Source organism: Rhinolophus sinicus, chromosome 1 (genome assembly GCF_057876585.1).
Source record: "Rhinolophus sinicus isolate RSI-liver-muscle chromosome 1, RSI-T2T, whole genome shotgun sequence".
In the NCBI taxonomy this organism is placed as follows: Eukaryota; Metazoa; Chordata; class Mammalia; order Chiroptera; family Rhinolophidae; genus Rhinolophus; species Rhinolophus sinicus.
In genome coordinates, this window is record NC_142501.1 from 62,438,482 (window position 1) to 62,459,350 (window position 20,869).

The 20,869-nt window shown below is 42.9% G+C and overlaps 1 protein-coding gene across 1 annotated transcript in view; it reads right to left on the reverse strand.

Moving 5' to 3' along the window:
• PPM1H (protein phosphatase, Mg2+/Mn2+ dependent 1H) overlaps positions 1 to 20,869 on the reverse strand; it is a 237,844-nt gene that overhangs the window by 75,857 nt on the left and 141,118 nt on the right. The window contains exon 5 of the mRNA XM_019732426.3: positions 6,764 to 6,848. Within this exon, the coding sequence (XP_019587985.1) occupies positions 6,764 to 6,848 (85 nt within the window). The remainder of the gene's footprint in view (positions 1 to 6,763; positions 6,849 to 20,869) is intronic.

Here is a 20,869-nt window from a genome sequence, read left to right on the forward strand (position 1 = left end):
TATGGAAAGTAAAAATACTCATGTGTTAAATGACAGGGCAGATTCTGTAACAGGAAATACTATGTAAAGTCCTCTAACTAGAAAACTTTTATCTGAATTAATTTTGTAAATGTTTAGATCTTTCAATATTTAAAAGGAAGTTATCAAAATGAGGATTTTCAGTATTTAACACAAATCTTAAAAAAAAAAAGAGTAATTGCTTCTCTTTCGTGCCCTTAAGGAAAAAGAAAAGTTGTCAGATTATATGAGAAGAGGAATAAAAGCCTTACATTTCAAGATGATTTATCATGATACAAAGTCTAAGGTCACGAATGAAATGAAATTAATAACGTCTGCCAAACCACTGGTAATCACTGATGGTCAGACTAATGGTCAAATGATATGGCTCCTCCAGAGCCAAGGCTGGCAGCCTGATTTACAGGGCAGGAATAGAATGTTATGGTTTGGGTTAAAAAAAAAAAAGGAAAAATGTAAAATGGCTAAGATCGAAATATTCATGGGTTGGATGGAATCTTTCATAAAGAATTCTCTCAGAATTCTCTCAGTCTTAATTTGTCCTTGAAAATCTCAAAATAACAAGAACCAAGCATGCATATATATATATATATATATATATATATATATACACACATATATGTATATATGTGTATATATATATACACATATATGTATATATACACACATATATATATACATATATATGTATATATATACACGTGCTATTATAGAATTGAATATTGATGAAATTCTGTCTGGTTTATGTGGATGTCAAGAAAGGTTCACATTTAAGTTTCTACATGGGACTATACTGATTAACCAGAGAGAAGTTACATGCCCCTAAAATGACTTTAAAATTGTAAAATTTATATCTTATGATAAAGGAGCTACATGGAAACTGGTGTGCAAATGGATATATTAAACAAAATTGCCTAGATCTGTCAACTCTACAACACTGTAATGTATAGAATAAGGAGTAAAAATATTCATTTACATAAAACACGTAAGGTTTCCATATTCATTTGCTTAATGCTTTTTCTTCCTAAGGAAAACTCTGGGGAAAGGCATTCATTTGAAGAGAACAACTCATGTCAGCAAAAAAGGATATGCCCACATATCTTCAATCTCTTTGCATGTACAAATGAAATTTAGGCATTTTATAAAAGGCCACAGAAGTGGTTCTGATGGCAGGGTGGCCATAGAAAATGTTCTTCCTATAGAGTTAGATTTGAAAACTAAGAGAGTTTATTTTGTCTCTGTTCTGGGCATTGTTGTAAGCACATTACAAATATTAACTCATTAATCCTCATGCCAGTCCTGTGAGGGTCCAGTAATTACCCTATTTCACAAAGGAAGCAACTGAAGCACAGAACATATTTTAAAGACAGTTAAATGTTTGCCCTAACAAACCTCAGTAAATCCCATGTACCTCTCTCAAAGCATATTTAACTTTAACAGATTTAAAGGATTCATGACATTATCTTGCTTCTACACACCAAGATCAATTCTTAAGGGACCCTATGGACAGATGGCTCTGGCTTTATGTGCCCAATTTTTTATTCAGAATGTTTGGCGGGGGGAACAAGGGCTTTCGAGAATCTAAAGATTACATAGGTGTAGCAAGTGCGCAGAAAGACTAATTTTTTTTAAAGAAGAAAATGTAGGGATTCAGTCTCGTGATTATTTTGTTCAGCTGTATGGAATCCATTTTCTTAGATCTGCATAGTAGGTTTAAAACTCCTCAACATCAAGTCTGACTCCTCCCAACTTGGAGTAAACAAAATATCCATTTACATTCATTTAAAAAACCAAGGCTCTGGAAGTGGTGCGGTCCAGTTAGAAGGGCTTACGTCTGCAGAGTCTTCCCTGCAGCAGCCAAATATAAACTCTGCCTCTAAAACCCTGTGCTGTGCCAGTTTAAAATCCTGGCTTCTTCATGACACCTGTGTCATCAATGGAGCATACACGAAATATGAAAAACATCAACCACTTTCGCCTGCCATTTTTTCATTAGAAATTTTGAAACTCACATGCAGTTTTGCGAAAGGGGGTTAAATGGGAATTTTCCACAACTCGGTCATCAAGTAAAGCAGAGTGGTGGGTGCAGCTGCTTCCCTGTAACTAAAGCCAGACTCCTAGACTTAACAACCTGCTCTCAAGGTTAAGTGCGATGTCCAGGTGACGGGTCGGTCACTTTTTACCCACTAGCATACTTGACTCATCCGAGGATAGCCTCTCAGAAGCAGGTTCGGGCTTACAGACTATACTTTTGGGAAGGTAACTCTTGACCATGAAAAATCCCAGAGAGCCAAGAGGCACAAAGCTATCCTCTTGAAACCTCCCCAAGCCCAGCAACAGGGAAATGGCAGGCAAACAGAATCAAACTTGTTGTAGGAGGCTGGGGGCAGATCCAAGGACACCACAAGAAATCATCTCAGACAATGTTGCACGTGTGTGTATCACACGTGTATTTGAAACCCACTTCCATCTCTTCTGTATATTGCCCTTGATGAGAATCAGCTGCAGGGTTGGAGTATCAGCAAGGACAGAAGTACATTATTTGAAGGTTGGATGGTACCAACACATCTTAATGTAATCAAATCAGAGTTTTTAGGTATGTGTGGGCAGAATGGAAGGGGAGCCATCAGTCTCACACCTACAGGCTATAGGGGTCTCCCTGAGGAAGACCCATTTCAGGCTGTCACCTGAAGCAAAGATGGGGGTGATTTCCTAGAGGCCACAGCATCAGAGCAGTCAACTCTGGTGAGAACCATCCACAAACCAGACCACTTTCCGTCCTATCTGGGCCTTGACTCCATCTGTCTAGGTTGGTGGACCCCATTAAATATTTTATTTCAATCACCCTGGAAACATTTAAAAAAGAGGAGGAGGAGGAGGAGGAGGAGGAGGAGGAGAAGGAGAAGAAGGCTTATTCACGCCTGTGGAATCCTCAGCTCTCCTTGGCTGCAGGGGCAGAAGTGCATCGCCCCAACCCCTTCCTCACACACCTGCCACATTCTGTGTGAGCACATCAAACCCTCAGTCCTGCGTGATGAATCACCCTGCCCAAGAATCTACGGAACAAAGTTCACATTACCCAGAGAGCTGCACGAGAGGTCCTCTGAGGTCGGGATGCAAGACCAAACAAAATTAATGTGCCTGCCACATGCATCACCTTGTCATCTGCTTCCGGTTCTCTAATCCCGAAACATCCAGACTGTGCATACCAAGAACATTCATCTTCCACACGGATCAAAACTGTTCATGTACAAAGAGCTCTCAACCTTCCCTACCTCCAAGGAAATCATTAACCTACAAGTCATTTCTACAAGTCAAACAGCCCTGGGACCCCCGACAGCTGCTCAAATCAAGTCTCTAAGGACCTAGAAGTTTTAATAATTCTGTCATAAATAATTCTTCACACATCATAAAAACAAAATTTGATTTGATCGAAGAATAAAGAATACATTGTTAACTTTCCACGTATGTACAAACTTGTTTAAATCATGTAAACGATATTACACCTATAACTGCACTAAACTGATTCATAATTAGTTCAAGGGAACTGTTTCAAAAAAAAAAAAGAATTGAGAAAATGAAATGCACTCAAAAATATAAGGTATATACTGTATTTAATATTACCATGGGATTCCTTCTCATTTTAATTTCAGAACATATAATGAATATTTCAAGGCAGGTATTCCTATACATTTCACTCAGGACAGAAGGAGACTCAGAGATACCGTGTGAGGGACTAGAGGTCATAGAGCTCAAGGCAGGGCTGAGCTGAGAGAAGTACATATCACACTTCTGTTTTCCTCTGATTGATATTATTTTCAATATTTCAACATGATAAACCTCCTAATTCTCTCAACTACTTTACCGTAAAGATTTCAACCACAGGTTATTTTATGCTATGGATCCCCTAATTTTCTCTAATACGTCACAAAGGTTTGCCTCATAGAGCATGTCAGTATTATCACTGGATTGGTTCATTTCAGGAAGTTGGGCAACCAGGATAATTCATGTTTTGTTCATTTACCCTTCTGCTGTCTAGGGAGAAAAGTTTTAGTTATAAATAAGAGAAACCTATGTGATTTACGCATAAGAATTAAAAAGAATGGGGACAGTGTCCTTACCTTTTAGAAATTCAGACATTAGGCTCAGTTCTGTGGGTCCATAGTGTCCACACTGATTATTCAAGAGGGACAGCAAAATACACATTAATCGTAGGAACATTAGGAGTGATTCTTAAGTAAAAACAAGGAAAATATATTACGGTGGTTTGTGGACCAGTAGGATATGAAATGGCAAGACTTTGATTCATCAAACAAGAACCAAATGAGTATTAGGTGCCACAAAAGAATTCTGCACATATGATTTCATTTCATTCTTACACCTGCCTTCTGAGCTTTTCTCTACCCATTATTGATGATGAAGCAGGGGATCACGGAAGGGCCTTGTTGAAATCAGACACAGTTACGTGACAAAGCTGAGGTCTGAAGCCATACACATCTTATTCCAAAATAGAGTACCGATATTCGGGAATCTGAAAAATGTCAGCATTCCCATCCCTCCTCAAAAGTCAACATTTTGAGCTCTTTGTACTATTCTTGTAACATGAAAATGCAAAATTATTTCAAAAAAAAAAAAAAAAAAAGAAAAAGAAAAAAGTTAACCTGTTATTCACCATTGCCTCTAGCAGGAAATAGTTTTCACTAAGGAGCAAGGAAGTAATGAAGACAGGGTACCATCAAAGGCCAGGCGCCCACTGTGACAGGTTTGGGGCAGGGGTGGGGGGGTGGGGGATAGGTAAAGGGGTGAGTACTGTGTGGTAATGATCCAGACATCAGTATGAATACTGGTTCCTTCTTTCTTTCAGTCTACAAATCCCGACTCAGTATCTCCCCTGTGCTGGGGACTGGCAATGTGAGGTGACTCGGTAAGGGGCCTGTCCTCCAGGACTCAGTCTGGAAGGGGAGACAGAGATCGGAACCAGCAATACAGTATTGTATTCTGAAGGCCTCTACACAGCTCTGTGTGAGCACTGGAGACTGACCCCCTGGAGAGGTGAGGGGACACTTCCTGGAGGAAGTGACACTTGTGCTTGGGTCTCAAAGAATGAGGAGTTTTTCTGGTAGGTCATCCAGGCAGAACGTTATTTCCAAAGGCACAGAGGTCAGAGAGATCACGGTGTCCCGGCAATTCTCTGTGGCCACAGCCTGAGATGCAAGGTGGAAATGGGGACAACAGTGAAAGGATGAGGGAGAGGTGGATGGGGACCGTGACTCTGGGTGTGCCACGTGTGGCCCACATTCTGTGCTCTGTGGGGAGCCAAAGGTATTTAGGCAGAGGAGTGACAAGGGCCAGGATTAGATCACTTGTGTGGTTTTATGGAAGATGGATTGGAGAAAACCAGACAGGTGGCAAGGAGGCCAGCTGTTATAACTCTACTTGGGAGGCACTCTGGCAGCTCAAAGGCCCTTGGTGACACTCTAATCTAGTTCTCCATTTGTAAGTGACAAACTGAGGCCTGGAAAGGTTAAGAGATTTGCACAAAGCTACCCAACTGGCAAGAGCTGGGACCAGAGTGAAGCTCTCCTGTGACGGCTGCAGGATCCCTTCCATCTTCCTGGACTGCCAAAGAAAATGAAGCACTCCAAACTCTGGGCTCCTAGGAGTGGCTTCAAGTTTATCCACTTGAAAATAACAACAGGAAAGTTAGAAAACAATAGTCAGTGAAAGAGTGAAGACGTGGTTTCACATTGGTTTTGGATGCCTGCTGTTTTATGTACTAGACAACTACCAAAAGCAACACAGCTACTATCTAAAGTGACCAGAGTAATCAAATCCTGGCAGTCCACACACGCTGAAATTCAGAGACATGAATAAATTCCTTTTTGTGCAGACTGGATCAATTCTTTCCTAAGAGCAGAGAGAGGGTCACTGCTTTCACTGTGTTGTCTAAAGAGAAAGCCAGTTGGCAAGAAAGTGTTTCATCCAGAAAACAACTATTCACACAGTTTTCTCCCTAAGATTCCCCACCAAAAGCAATCTAGGACGATGCCAAAGTCACTGAACTGAGATTCCAAGCCTAATGCCCTACGCCTGCCATTTGAGAGCAGGGAAGAAAGTTTATTCTGTTTTCCAGAAAACTCAAATCTTTGAGTGAAGCACAAATTCTTAAGATCTGAAAAACCACACAGCCCCTCTACAGCCCTGTCATAATTTCACCCTAAAGAGAGTGATCTATCTACATGGAGAATTTATTTTCAGGGTAGAAGCAGATTTTCTGACACCTGCATCTCTCCTCCAAAGCCCTTGAGACTTCATATCTGAGCACGAAGTAAGTGGTGTGTCAGCAGGATCTCGGGGCTGCCATCCTTCTCACGACGTGATTCAGACTGAGCCCCTGTTTAAATGAAAGTGAGTAGCAGGCCAAGGAAGGTATCTGCGTTCTTCAACACCACCTTTCATTTTTGTATATACCAAACCATTAAAGGAAACAGAGCGTGCCGTGTCTTCTGCTGGTCACAGATGGGAGAAAACCAGACACAGTAATCAATTCATGGAGGTGGAGTGTGTCGTCGCACACAGAGCCAGGAGGTGTGATCCAGAAGGTGTGTATATGTGGGGGAGAGTTACTGCCATATGTCGTTTGACTGCTGTGGGCCTGTTCCCATGTCAATACCAACATGTTCCTCCAAAACAGCTCCGACGCCGTCCCCGACACTGCAGCGCTCTGCCAAACCTACATGACTCTTACCAGGTACTGAAGTCGCTGGCGTTCAGTCTCGGGGGTGAATTCTGAAGACATGGGGATGATTTCTCCATTTCTGATGATTATGGCCCTGAAACGGTGAAAACGCATTGTCAGCAGCCAATCTCACAGGTGCCCCGATTCTGTGTTAACTCCACAGCTGGTTCAAAACACACATGAAATGCCCAGAGGATACTTTCTCCTCTAACCTGCATGGCCAAGTTCATGGTTACCAACTCTGGATCCCTCACCCCATCGTAGGTATCTGCCCTTTAAGAACATCCCACCCTAGGGAGCGTACATGTCGTTTTCCTGCTTGCTGGAACTGTGCCTTAACGCCCAGCAGCAAGCATACCACTTGGCACTTTATAGAAGCTCGATGAATAAAGGGAAGAATACATGAGGCATGAAACCGAGGCTCTTGCTAGACTGGGGCTCCCCACCAGAACCTTCTGTGATCATGTGTGCATCTGTGCAATCACATGTGCGTAGTGAGCAAGTGACTCGTGATCAGTGCAGCCAAGACACAGGGTTTTTTATCTTATTTAATTTTAATTCATTTAGCTCTACGTTTAAGCCTTCACAAGTGGCCAGTGTTCACCGTAGTCGACAGTACACCTCCAGATCCTTGCTCCCCAAAGGTTCTGTGGGTCAGGAGCCCCGGCCTCACCCGGGAGCTCATTAGAAATGCGCTCTCAGGTGCCACCCTGGACGTACTATATCAGAATCTACATGATAATAACATTCCCTTGGTGATTCCTGGGCTCAGCAAAATCGGAGAATGCCTGACTGAGGCTCCTGAGTTTCTAGGGTAACATCCTGAGTACAGAAAAACCACTCTCACCTCATCTTAAAGCTCAGGAAATTCACACATTCCCCAAAATGTGCTACTGCCGACTCAAGGATTTCTGAAAGAACAGAGTTCCCTAAAGCAGATGTCTAAAGGAGAGGCTGCAGAATCAATAACCGTGGAGCAGCCTTTCTGAGGCCTATTCCTGATGGGGCCCCCTGTTCTTAGACCTTCTTGTTCCCAAGTGGTTCCTGACAGCCACTTTCCAGCTATCGAGCGGTTGCGGTGGAAGGTTGCCATTTCTAAGACAAATGGAAGTGGCTTGGGGAATTGCATTCTATCCAAACCCAGATGCTCCCTGGTACCAGAGAGCCAGAGACCTGAGACCTGACTCACTTCTCTGTGAAGACCCACAAACGGGAATTGACGAGCTCAGCTCTGAGAGATGCCTCGTTGACTCTAGGGGAGGCTGTCTTCTTTGTGCCAAAAAGCCCCTGGCATCCCTCCCTCCCACTGCAGAGGCAGTCCCTGACTTAGGAACAATTCCTATAAATGGCTGCAGCTGTCACGACCCCTCCCCTGGTCCCGCACCACCTGTGCCCAGTTGCTGCTGTCATAGAAACTGGTGGGGAGGGACAGGCAAGGGAAGCGATGACAACACAAATCTTGGGGTCTTTAAAGAGTCTTCGGTCTAGGACAAAAACAGCAGAAGCTGTGAGAAAATGGAAACATCTAGGGGAACCGACTCTGCAAAAAGAATGCCTCCTGCTTTAATATTTGTATCATTTCTTTTATCATGCCACTGAAAATAGCACAAATTAAAGATTCCTTCTTATAAACCCAGAGCCACTTGTAAAATGCAATCGCAGCCCTGCCTCCCAAGAAAGCTGATGTCCACCATTCACAAATCAGTGTGAGTTAATTCAAATGGTCTTTGTCCTAATTAGCCGAGAATAACTACAATAAGGGAGTAGGGAGGGGTTTTGATACAGGATGGAGAAACTTGAAAGGAAGGTCTAGGTTAGACACTGATCTTAAGGTAGCAAGAAGGGCCCTGAGAACCTAGGGGACAAAAGCCATTATGTAATAAATTTCAAAGGCAACCTTCCGTTTCAAAATTTTGCTTAAAGCTAGTCTTAACGCTGTTTCTTCCCTTTTTCCACATGGCCCCGGAATTCCAGCTCCCAGGCTCAAACTAGGAAAGGTGGATATCCAGGAGGGAAGTAAAAGACGATGAGTAAAAGGAAGAAGGTGGGGAAGATAGAGATCGGAGTGTCAGGCACCCAGGAGGAGGAGGGGTGGGTGTCATTCAGCGTGGGCCTCCAGGGAGGAGCCAACATGCCCAATCGGGCTATGGAAGATTCTCCTCCAGGACCTACGTGTCAGGAAGTCAGTTTGTCCACTCTTCTATTCCAAATGCTTGGCACTGTGGCTGTCACCTAGCAAGAACCCAACGAATATTTGTTGAATAAAAGAACAGATGAGACAATTTAGGAAAAGCTTTTTCTTGAATTTGAGGCAAGGAGAGAGTAGACTGAGAAACAACCGAGGTTCACTTATGCAACTGAAGTAGGGTCGACTTCACAGAGCCGAAAGGGGCCTTCACCTAACAATGCACCTGCTCCCTCCGCTATCCTTTCTTCTCTTCCTGCCCAGAGCGAGGCCATCCATCACTTCCCTCCTCATAGTCTTCCCTATATCAGTTATTCTCACTGTAGTCCTAACCGTTCTCTCCACTGGCTCTCTGCCCTTAGTTCAAAACCATGACCAAAGTAATTTGTGTTTAAAATCATACAAAACAATACCAAAACCAAACAAATGACACTTTCCTAATCCAAAAACCACCTTCGAAGTCTATTATCTTTACTTTCCTTCTAAGCCAAGATTTATAAATAATAATCTACATTCAGGGTCTCTACTTCCTCACCCCCCATTGATCCCTCAGAGATGAATTCATTCTTGCCCCTCTCTACCCAGTTGCTTTCACAAGTCACCAAATGGCCTGTTTGTTGCTACATCCACTGGGCATGACCTCATTCCCAGTCTCCCTGGCAGCATCTGACAGGCTCTCCCAACCCTGGTTTCTAGGATACTCGTTCTCTGGGTTTCCCTCCTACCTCCCAGGACACTCCCTCTCAGACTTCCCTAAGCCTCCTTTGGTATTGTGGGCTACCATTTTGTCTCTACCACCTCTCCCTGGGCAACGTTATTTCCCAATTCCTTAACCCCTAAGATTAGGTTGAGAGGTCTCTCTTACATGCTCCCTTAGCCTGGTAATTCTCCTAATATAGAACCATCACATTTTGTCCTTGGTGACTTCATTGTCTGCCTTCCATGCTAGCCAATGAGCTCCTAGGGCAAGAACTGTGTTTGTGTTGCTCAACCCTGCAGCCCCACTGCTGTACACAGGGCCAGACTATTACACAAAGCAGGACTGGCTACATAATTTCCAGGGTCCAGCACAAAATAAAAATGCAGGTTCTACACAATGGGATTTATAGATGATGTAATACAGAATTGTACACCTGAAATCTATGTAATTTTACTAACAATTGTCACCCCAATAAATTTAATAAAATTAAAAAAAAAATGCAGGTTCTCTTATCAATGTGAATTTTAAGATGCTGACCGCTGAGCATTAAACCAAATGTGGGGCGCTTCTGAGACTGCGGCTGCGCGACTACACAGGTCACACACCCGTGGAGCTGGCTCTGACTGTGTGCCCTTAATATTTCCTGTATGCATAAATGGCTTCAACAGCTACATAGGATAATGATTCCAAATAGCCTTTCTAGCCCACCCATCTCTGCTGTGCTCCAGCCTAGAAACAGCCACCTGCCAACAGATATCTCCACTTGGAAATTCAACGGCATCTCAGACTTACATAGCATGTTTCAAACTTAAAGATCCTATTCCTACACCCCAAAATCTGTCTTTCCAACATTCCCTATTTCAGAGGACAACACTGCTTTACTTTTCGCCTAGTCACCCTTCCCAGACCGGGCAGCCATTTCAGACTTCTCACATCTCTCCCAATAGGCACCAAGTCCTGTCGGTTTTACCTTCTCAACAGCATGCGAATCTGTCCCTTTCCTTGATTCGTACTGACGGCTTTGGTTCAGGTCCCCATGAGAACGTGTCTACATGACGCAGGAGCTCTCTCCCGCTCTCCCTGCTCCCAGTTCCACCCTCCTCTGGGTATGAGCCACATGGTCACCAAGCTGATTTTGAAGCATTACTCTCATCATGTCATGTCCCCCATCTAAAGCCCCTTGCTAGCTTCCCAGAATTTCCAGTTTCTTTCATTAGCTGGCTTTTGTCTATATTTCTGGCTTTCGCCTCACTCTTGCTACTCCTTACACTTCTACCTCTCCCTTCTTCTGGCCAACCTATTCCTCTCTGAGCATTCGACCAGGAGAAGCCTTCCTGGTTTACCTTCGAAGCCCTTCTCTGTGACCCACCCCATGGGGTCGTATCACCAGCTGTACCGCAGCCCCTACCAGTGCTCACTGCGATGGCTGGCTTCCACGCTGGCTTCAACTCCCCAAGGATCTGTTCTGGACAGAGCTAAGTCATGGTCTCTGAATCTCCAGAGCTGAGAGCCTGATCTGTGGCAGACACACAATAACTGCTGATGGTTAAGTGACTAAATGATTGAAGAGTGAGCTTGACTTGGGCAGATAAACATAGGTATCCAGAGTGAAGCGCCAAAAAGAACTTTTCTTAGTAACATTACTATCTGTAATTGTCTAACTCTATAGTCTGAGCCCTCAAAAATCCATAATGCCTTTTCATTGGTTTTACAAAAAAATAATGGACGTCAAAAGATATTGTTCTGGCTGAGTAACCACTGAAAAATGACTCGAAAGAAAACTAGGCAGGGCCCTTGACCTTAGTGGGCAGGAGACCGAGAAGGCAGCAAAGGCAGCAGCCACCACTATGTTTCCTCTGTTTCTCGGTTTCAAATTCACATACAGCAACGTATCAGCATTCAATTCCAACATTCACTCCTGGGGTGACCCTAGCTAATTATTTTCTTAAGTAGATCATTATATCCAAATCCATCTGCGTACAGAACATTCTTTACTTCTGTAGGAACTACCAAGTTCTTCCTTTATGAGACATCCACGGATCGAAGAAGACAGCATGGCTGGCTGCCAAACATTCAAGCCCCTAAATCATGATGCCTCTCCTATGTGATTCCTGGCTTCCTTTTGATCTGTCTCTTTCATCCTCTGATCTTGGGGTCAATTTGTCAGAGTGCTAGTCCCCAATCTGGAGCAGGGCAGTGAGAGGGAAGGGGTTTCCAAGGGAACAGAGTACATGTGAAGGCTGACAAATCTTGTACTAAACAACCAATAAAGCAGTGACATGCCTTTAACCCTACATTCTATCATCATAGGGTCCTCGCGTGCATCGTCGTATCATCTACTTCATTATTTTATGAAATGTTTTTCCTATGGACAATTTAAAAAAAGAAAAGAAAGAAAGCAAGCTGTGGCAGCCATGAGAATCAAGGAGAATTAGACCCTGCGCTGACCTTTCTTTTAGGGCCTCAGGACTGAACCTGTGGCTATGACTCTGGTCAGAAATTGGATGACATTCTGTTACCTACTCAGAGTTCGGCCAGAGATTAAGAGAGGAAGTTACTAGCAGTTGTTGGGGCAATATAATCAATTGGCAACCCCCTCCCACCTGGTATTCCTTACCAGACAGAGGAGGTGGTTCCTAAGCGTATGCCCCAAAGTGAAAGCTAGCCTTTCAGTCACAGAGACAGTAACTGAAATGTACATGCTTTAATGTCTTGTCCAGTGTAATAGACGGGGCATTATTTTTTAATATGGTGAATGATGAGGTTTAATGTGTTCTTATGAGTCAACTGCAAGGATGGGAGAAGAGGAGGTAAAACAAACATTTAAACAGTTTTTTAAATCTTCTCTCTGCTTCCCTCCAAATATTCGCCTCAGGAGAAGATAAAGGCAATTTATTCCTAACTGATGAGAATTTTGAGTTCAGAAAACGGTTCCTAGAAAATCCTGATACTTATATCCTCCAATGTCACAATCTGGAGTCAAAAGACCTACATTTTGTTCCCCAAAATGTTCCCCAAAATGTTAACTGATCAAGAGAAAAAGAAAGGAGGAAGGTTCTGTAGTATCTACCCTTTCTGCATATTGGAAGGTCAGACAGTTTACCCAGGAGGTTATAACGGGAGTCCCAAAGCACTAAGAGACAAAGACTGTGGGGCAATGGCTCATTGTCAATTCCTTTCCCAGCTCAGAAAGCCCATGACATTGGAGGGATTCACGGCCATATGCACAATCGGTGGTAGCGAAGCCGTGTAGTGTTGTGGGAGTGACAGCGGCCTGGGAATCAAAATTTGTAGGTGCCAGGCCCCACTTTACGTAAATCTTTAGCTCTGGGCCTTGGTGTCCTTGCCTATAAAAGGAAGGGGTAGGACCGGACCATTTCTCAGGCACCTTTCTGGTCTAAATTCAAATGATTCTGAAAATAAGCCTGACGTACATGGGGTAGGGTAAATACTACAGTTACTACTTTTCTTCTCAGGAGGTGGCAATCTCCACAATTTAGATTCTAATAAATGTAAAGCAATACAGAGGTGCTAGGATGGGAGAAGTCACCCTTGGTGCATCTCATAAATCACGAAGGACAAGGAGCCCATTATCGAGCAAGCCCCTCAATGTAATTTCACTGTTGTCACCGATCCCCTTGGAACACAGAGCTGCAAACAAAAGCCATCTCTGACACTGTTAAAGAGTATTCATGGGATGCCCTGATTCCATTACACACTTTCTCAGCTGAAAGTGATTTGAAACGCAACATTAAACTGCACATTTCCAGAATGGAGGAGAAAATCTGGTACAAGGTGACAAAGAGAAACCATTCAGAAAACCCTTTTTGACAGAGAGTATGTCAATTCTAAAGTATAGGGAGGAGGCATCCCTTTTGTCAAAAAGCATCATATGAATTCCGTTTGGATAGAGCAGAAGCGTCTGTCTCCTTCAAAGGTATTGGAAAAGGAAGCAGGGCAGCTGATGGAGCAAGGTGGGGTTGCCACCGTGAGAGGACAGCCAGGCTGTCGATGCTAATTAGACGTGTCAAAAAATAGCTGAAGGGAAAAAATAATCCCACGAGCCTGGAATTAGTTTGGGTGTGTTTCTTCTAGTCATTCCACTTTCAGAATGGATACTAAAGAAAAAGTTTGCAAATACGATGATTCATTTAACAGGACCTCAAATACGCAATTAAGTTTCTCAGCAAAAATAATCACACACACACAAAAATGGATGGGGAAAAAAGTCCCATCTTTAAGTAGCAGCAAAAACAAATGACCACTTGCAGAGCAATAACTGAGTCAGATATTCCTTGTTTTCCTCACAACCAACCGAGACTGTATTCACACCACCCAGAATAATTTCTCAATGTCATAACTCAGCCACTTTCTACAAACACCTTGGTACACCAGCAACATTCCTGAGACCCAATGTAACACTACAATATTTTCCAGACCAGGTAAAAGCCTAAAAACCTCACGGTCATTAAAGAAAACTTTTTGAGGGGATTATCTCTAAACAACAAAACAAAACAAAACAGACAGGGGAGCCATCTATAAATGAACAGTGGAGTTGTTTGTTCTATTAGCTTCTAAAAATATAATCCACGTTCCATAAAATTCACCCTTTTAAACTGTATGATTCAGTGGTTTTTACTATATTCACAAGTTTTTTCAACCATCACACTGTCTAGTTCCAGAACATTTTCATCACCTCTAAAAGACACCCCGTGCCCATTAGCAGTCACTTTCCATCCCCCGCTCCCCTCGAGCCCCTGGCCACCACTAATCTACTTTCTGTCTCTATGGATTTGCCTGTTATGGACATTTCATATAAATGAGATCATGTAATATGTGGCCTTTTGAGCCTGGTTTCTTCCACTTAACATAATGTTTTCAAGGTTCCTCCTGGCTGTAGTCTATACATCAGTACTTCTTCATTCCTTTTTACGGCTGAATGGATATTCCACTGTATGGATGTACCACATTCTGATTGTTCAATCATCAGCGGATGAACATTTGGGTTGTTTCCACTCTTTGGCTATTGTGAACCACACTGCCTTAAACATTCATGTACAAGTTTTTGGGTGAATATACGTTTTTGATTCTCTTGGCTACCTAGGAGCAGGACTGCTAAGTCACATGGTAACTACTTAACATTTTGAGGAACTGCCCATCGGTGTTGCAAAGCGGCTTCACCATTTTACAGTCTCAACTGGTGGGTTTCAAAACTTTTAAAGGACCACACAGATTCAATTTATTCCTGAAAAATCCCACAGTGGTTTCTTCTTTTTCACAGTTTTAGAAGCACTTTGCAGGAAAAGTTTTGCCTGTATGCCTCAATTTCAGTGCACCCACACTGCGTACTTCATGGTTCACTTCCCATTTGGGTCCAAGGGCATATACTGCTTTCTTCTCAAGTGCAGGGTCAGTACCTCTAATCCACGGCAATACACAGTCCCCCAGCACAAAGGTACACAAACACTTCTCAAGCCCCAAAGCGAGCATATTTTTCTCCCGTAGCCTAGCCAGGCTGGGTGAGGCCATCAAGGCGTCTTTTTTTCCCTACTGTAGTCATCTTTGGAACAGGATATGGATCTTTCCTTCTCCCCCCCCCCCTTTTTTTTTTTATAGAACTGATGACTACAAGAGCTCACTGTTTCTGGGCCACGGCAGGTAAGACACTCAAAATCTGGGAAGCAATCTATTTACTAATGCTCTGCATTGGTCACGCCACGTTAGACTTGTGTCCATTTCTGACCCTGTCACTTTCAAAAGGCAATGCAATGGAGGAAGTGAACAGAATCCTACGAAGAGAAATAAAAACAATTCAAAGGGTGAAAAATAGACGCTCTGAAGGAGGTTAAAGCAATTTTGATATTTTAGCCTGAAGGAAAGAATGAGGAATGATTGGATCACATTCTCCTTCACGCAATTTGAAATGGTTTTATTCAAAGAATGGTGGGCGACTAGTTCTTCATGCTCAGAATAAAACAAACAAGAGGAAATGCTATTTAAATCGAATCAGTAAGATTCTATGGTTGGAAATGGGAAAAGAATTTCCTGATCTTCCCATTATACATTGACCGAAGCCTGCGGGTCTCCACCCCTGGGATTCTTCAAAAGGACACGAGAGAGCTTTGTCTGTATTCGCCTGCCAAGAGTCTTGAGGCAGTCTTCACTGTTGTTTCTTTATGATGCTATAAATCAGGACTACATCTGCTGCATGAGAACAAAGCCAGCTCCGTGAACAATTCGTTCTAGACTGTAAAATGTATTGAGAAGGTTTTGCAACCTATTTACTGTGTCAGTAAATAGGGCACACTCCTTGCCACCGCCCCTGTTCAAAATAAGTTTACATGACTTCACCTGGCTGGGCAGGTGGGCTTACTTGTGGTTCTCGGTTATGTTACAGGCTGGATGCCTCACCTGGAAGGTCTTTCTGGCTCTACCTGCTGATGGTGACCCCATGTCAGTTCCTCACACAACAAAGGCTTGGGGAGCCCATCCCTCATCCACGGAACATAACCGTCCACTGGGTTTTGGGAGCCAGATGATGGTAGAGGAGTCATCAGGGCTTGGAATCCAAAGTCTAGATCAAGCTATAAACTAGCTATGCTGAGAAAATCAGCTACTCTGGGACTCAATGTGCCCCGTTTGAAAAGTGAGACAATACCACTTTCTTCAGATTAAATGAGCTTATGTGAAAAAGGACTTTAAATATAGTTTATTTAGTGATGCTGATGGAATTATTAAAGAAACTCACATTTCCAAAAGTCAAACTAGTATAGCCAATTACTTGAAACTGTTATTTTGTACAGTAACTGTCCACAATTGTTATCCTAAGGAACTATATGAATGAAAAAACAAATTGTACTTAGTGACCTCATCTAGGCTTTAATAATAAAATGGTACGCTGATTTCCCATTGTCATTTCCATTCATGTGTTTAGATAACCCCAGAATTCCACAGAAAAGAAGGGATACTGACTGGTTAGTATTGGAGCATTTATTCTTTTCTCAAACACTAGTCTTGAAACCCCACCCCATTCATTAATATTAATGTCATAATCACAATATTTTCCCAAGCATATCTGTAATTTAAGATTTTATTTTCACACACAGATATAGGAACGATTCCCATGCCAAATCCCCTTTCCCTGCAAAAATTCTACTTAACCCATAATATACCTGAAACTATTGCAACAGTCCAAAGGAAAAATGAAAGTCTGGCCTATGTCTATGGGAGCAGACAGAAGAGTCTTAGAGATAAAATACATTAAAAATTTTTATTCTAGGTGCGGCCGGATGGCTCAGTTGGTTAGAGCGCAAGCTCTGAACAGCAGGGTTGCCGGTTCGATTCCCACATGGGCCAGTGAACTGCGCCCTCCACAACTAGATTGAAGACAATGAGCTGCCACTGAGCCGCGAAGGGGCAGCTGGATGGCTCAGGTGGTTACAGCGCAAGCTCTTAACAACAAGGTTGCTGGTTCAATTCCCACATGGGATGGTGGGCTGTGCCCCCTGCAACTAAGATCGAAAATGGTGACTGGACTTGGAGCTGAGCTGCACCCTCCACAACGAGATTGAAGGACAACAACTTGGAGCTGATGGGCTGTCCCCCAATATTCCCCAATAAAAATAAATTTAAAAAAGGAACATCTTTTTATTCTGTGTACTTATTATATGTATGTAATTTTTAAATAGGAGTATAGTCTCCCAAGTAAAAGAGATGAAAAGGTCTGGGAATCTGCTGAGGTTCCCAGCTTGGTCAATGGAGATTGGTGGTGCTACTAACAAAAGGAGAAGCAAGAAGAGAAGCCAGTCTGGAGGAGTTGATGTTGCATTTTGATTTGGGCATGGTGAATTCCAGGCGTGTGCCTGACACCCAGGTAGAAGGGCTAGTGAGAACGCCAACGGAAATGTGAGTGTGGTGCTATTGGATGGGGTCAGTGCTGAAAATAACAGACTTGAGAAGAGTTATATTTATATGGTAGTTAAAACTATGGAATTGAAACAAGTGTTCCAGGGAATGGATATAGAAAAGGTTGAGATAAATATTAACTGAGAACATAGAAAGATGGGTCCATGCTCTCATTTACCTTGTGAACTCTCATCACAGAATAAATCAGTGAGTTGAAGGTGACCTCTACCATGTTTTCCATGAGCACTTCTGAGTGATCATAGGAAATCACCAACAAAACGCATGCTCAAAAGAATCTGGGCAACACTTTTTTCTGTCACAGGACTTTTCTGATCTTTAATATACTAATATGTACTGTTGTTTTCCAAGACTAGATATTTGTGCAATCATTCCCAAACCTGACTAGGGGAGGACGATCTCTTAACATCTCTTCCTTTTACCAAGTGTGGGTCAGCGTCAAGATGGGTGCACTTGACTGAGCTATAGCCTAGAGGGACAGTGGGTTTCTACTCCCAAAAGCCTTATTGAGGTGAAAAATCAGGGCTGCTCTATCTTGGGAAAAGTTCATATCTCTCTCTCTCTCTCTCTCTCTCTCTCTCTCTCTCTCTCTCTCTCTCTCTCTCTCTCTCTCTCTGATTCCATTGTCTTTTCCGAGAGGCATTTCATTCACAAAGCTGCAGAGGTAAAGGGGGCTGCAATTGGGGGAGGGGATGCCAGGAAGAAAGCTCGGCTCTTCCTCCCTTTCTTGCCATATTTTTGGCTTTCTCCATCCTGGCTCTCCTCTTAAGTAGTTGACCAGGCAAGAGCTCAGGGAGTGCTCCTGCTACTCTGACTTCAACTGATTCTGATTGGAAGCTCGGGGGCTTTCTTGCTCTGGTTCTCATGTTATTTTTGTATTTCTGCTTCCTTCACCAGCAAGAGTAGGAGAAAGGAGGCAAATAGGCTGTCCTGGTCCTAAGCTCTGGATCTGATTCTAGCTTAAAGAAAAGAAGACTCCGACGTACGCCTGCCTGTCTCAGAAAGGGACTGCACTGGCATTTAAGGCCAAAATTGGTTACTTATAAAATGTGTTCCTCTGCCTCACCCTCTGTCCATATATTTCTCTGTTTAACTTTTTGGGACTGGTAGGCAGAGTCCAGAAGAGGACTTTAGAATTAAAGTTTCCATGTCTCGGCTCTGCACGCAGCTCCTTATTCCTTCCTGGGCTCTCCATCCTTTTTTTTTTGGTCCAAGTAAAATAAATACCACAAGCAGAGTATCTATTTGGATTTAAGAAAACAGAACAAAACAAAACAAACTTTAATAAGCTATAATAAGTAAAACTACGCAAGCTAAACATGGTTGAAATGTCCACAAAATTAAAGAGTTTCAGTCCATCAGACAGTCATTGTGATTCGGCTCTGTGGCACGGCTGTCGGGAAAGTCAGAGTGGGCTTAACAATGCTCCCTTGCTTAAGAGGTGCAAGTCTGTTTCTATAAATTCTGAAAAGGAAGATGATGGAGAGTGGGGAGGCAGGATTCTGGAGGATACTTCATAGCTCAGTTCTGTGAAGTAGCGAAGGAGTGGTCATTATTCCCTGTGAGGTGAGAAAACTGAGTCCAAAGGAATTAAGGACTTGTCCTTTGAGACACAATTTATAAAAGGTAGTGCCTCTACTCAAGTCAGGTGGTTCCAGCCCTGAGCCTACGAGCCGGCCAGGATACTCACAGAAGGCCTCTCACCACCACCAGTGCCAACCCCACCTCCTCTACCATCATTACCCTGCATCTTAGAGAGATTTCCTTGGTTTTTAAAGTCCAAATAGGTACTCTGCATTTGGCCACCAACTCTACACCACCCGGTCAAGTCAGCTGAGTGGTATCGTGTGAAGAGCGAAATTTCACAAGAACAGGTCCACAGCCAGAGACCCGGATGATGAGGGCTCACACCAGCTCTCTGAAGAACATGGAAAGGAAACCAGGATGTGCATTGTGCAGAAGAGATGATTTGGCGAGGATGACAATAGATACCTTTTAAAATCTGAAGGACTGTCAAGTGGCAGAACGAGTGATCACCTCTGAGTGGTAGGAACATGCCTTTCTTGTCTTTATCTTATTTATTTGTATTTTTTTAACTGTACACAAGTAACATAGACTGCTTATGTAATAGTAAAAAAGTTTTATTTTCTTTTTTTTTCCCCATAAATGTTTCATGAAGTAAACACGTGCATGTACATACTAGGGGTGCCAAAAAATGTATACACATGACTTATATTCTTCCTTTGTTATCAGTATATATGGAGTATTACAATTTTAATACAGATTTTCCTTTCTTAAAATGTGTATACACTTTTTGGCACCCTCTGTATACAAAATAAACTCCTCATAAACAAGGAGGAATTTCAAGCCACGGAGTACTAAGACACTGCTGAGCTGGTGACAACGGGAACATGGTGATGAGAAGGTGAAGAGTATTTACTGAGAACTATAAGGAAAACCTAATAGTGGGGATGGGAGGCAAGAGGGCAATTGAATCTTGGAGAAGCTAACTGACAGAGCTAGGGAAGAGATGATGGCACACAAAAGGCTAAAAACATGTGGAACCATCTCTGCCAGGAACTGCAGTGACGAGAGGGAGACAGAAACCAGGATTTCCAGCCACAAACCAGTTGGACCTAGTTAAACTGATTGGAGAGGTAGCTGTGATGTCAAGAAGGAAAAAAAATCTTCTTCCAGAGCACAAGGAACACTCGATGCCATGATAGGTTCAGTTAGAAAATGAGGTCAGGGAACCAGAAAAAGCAACCCCACAGGTGAGGCCCAGAAGGGAGAGACCTGTGGCCGAGGCGGAGCCAATGGGCACAGTTTGGTTCTTTAAGTAGGCTGGCAACTGAGTCATTCCAACTGCCCGTGTGACGTGTCTCAACTCTCAGCCATATGGCCTGTTAGCCCCACTCTCCCTCATGCTCTGGTAAGGTTCGGTTATGAATCTGAATTATCTGAATATGGATAGAACAGGACAAGAAAAGAGGAAGAACATCAGCAACAAAATCAGGAGAGTGATTTTTGATAGATAAACTACTTCCCGTTTTTGCTGGGATTAGCACTGTCCAATGGAGAAACTTCCATGAGACAGTAGAAACGACATTTCCGTTTCAACATAAGAATGGAAGGGAAATATTTATATGACGGGCTAGTACATATGACAAAATAAAAATCTTCAGATGAATTAAAAAATAAAATCTTAAGCTCTAGTCAAACTACTAAAGAGTTTAACTTCATCCTCAAACTGCAAAATAAAAATAAACCAGTTCACCCTTCTATAGCTCACTGGAATGAAGAAAAA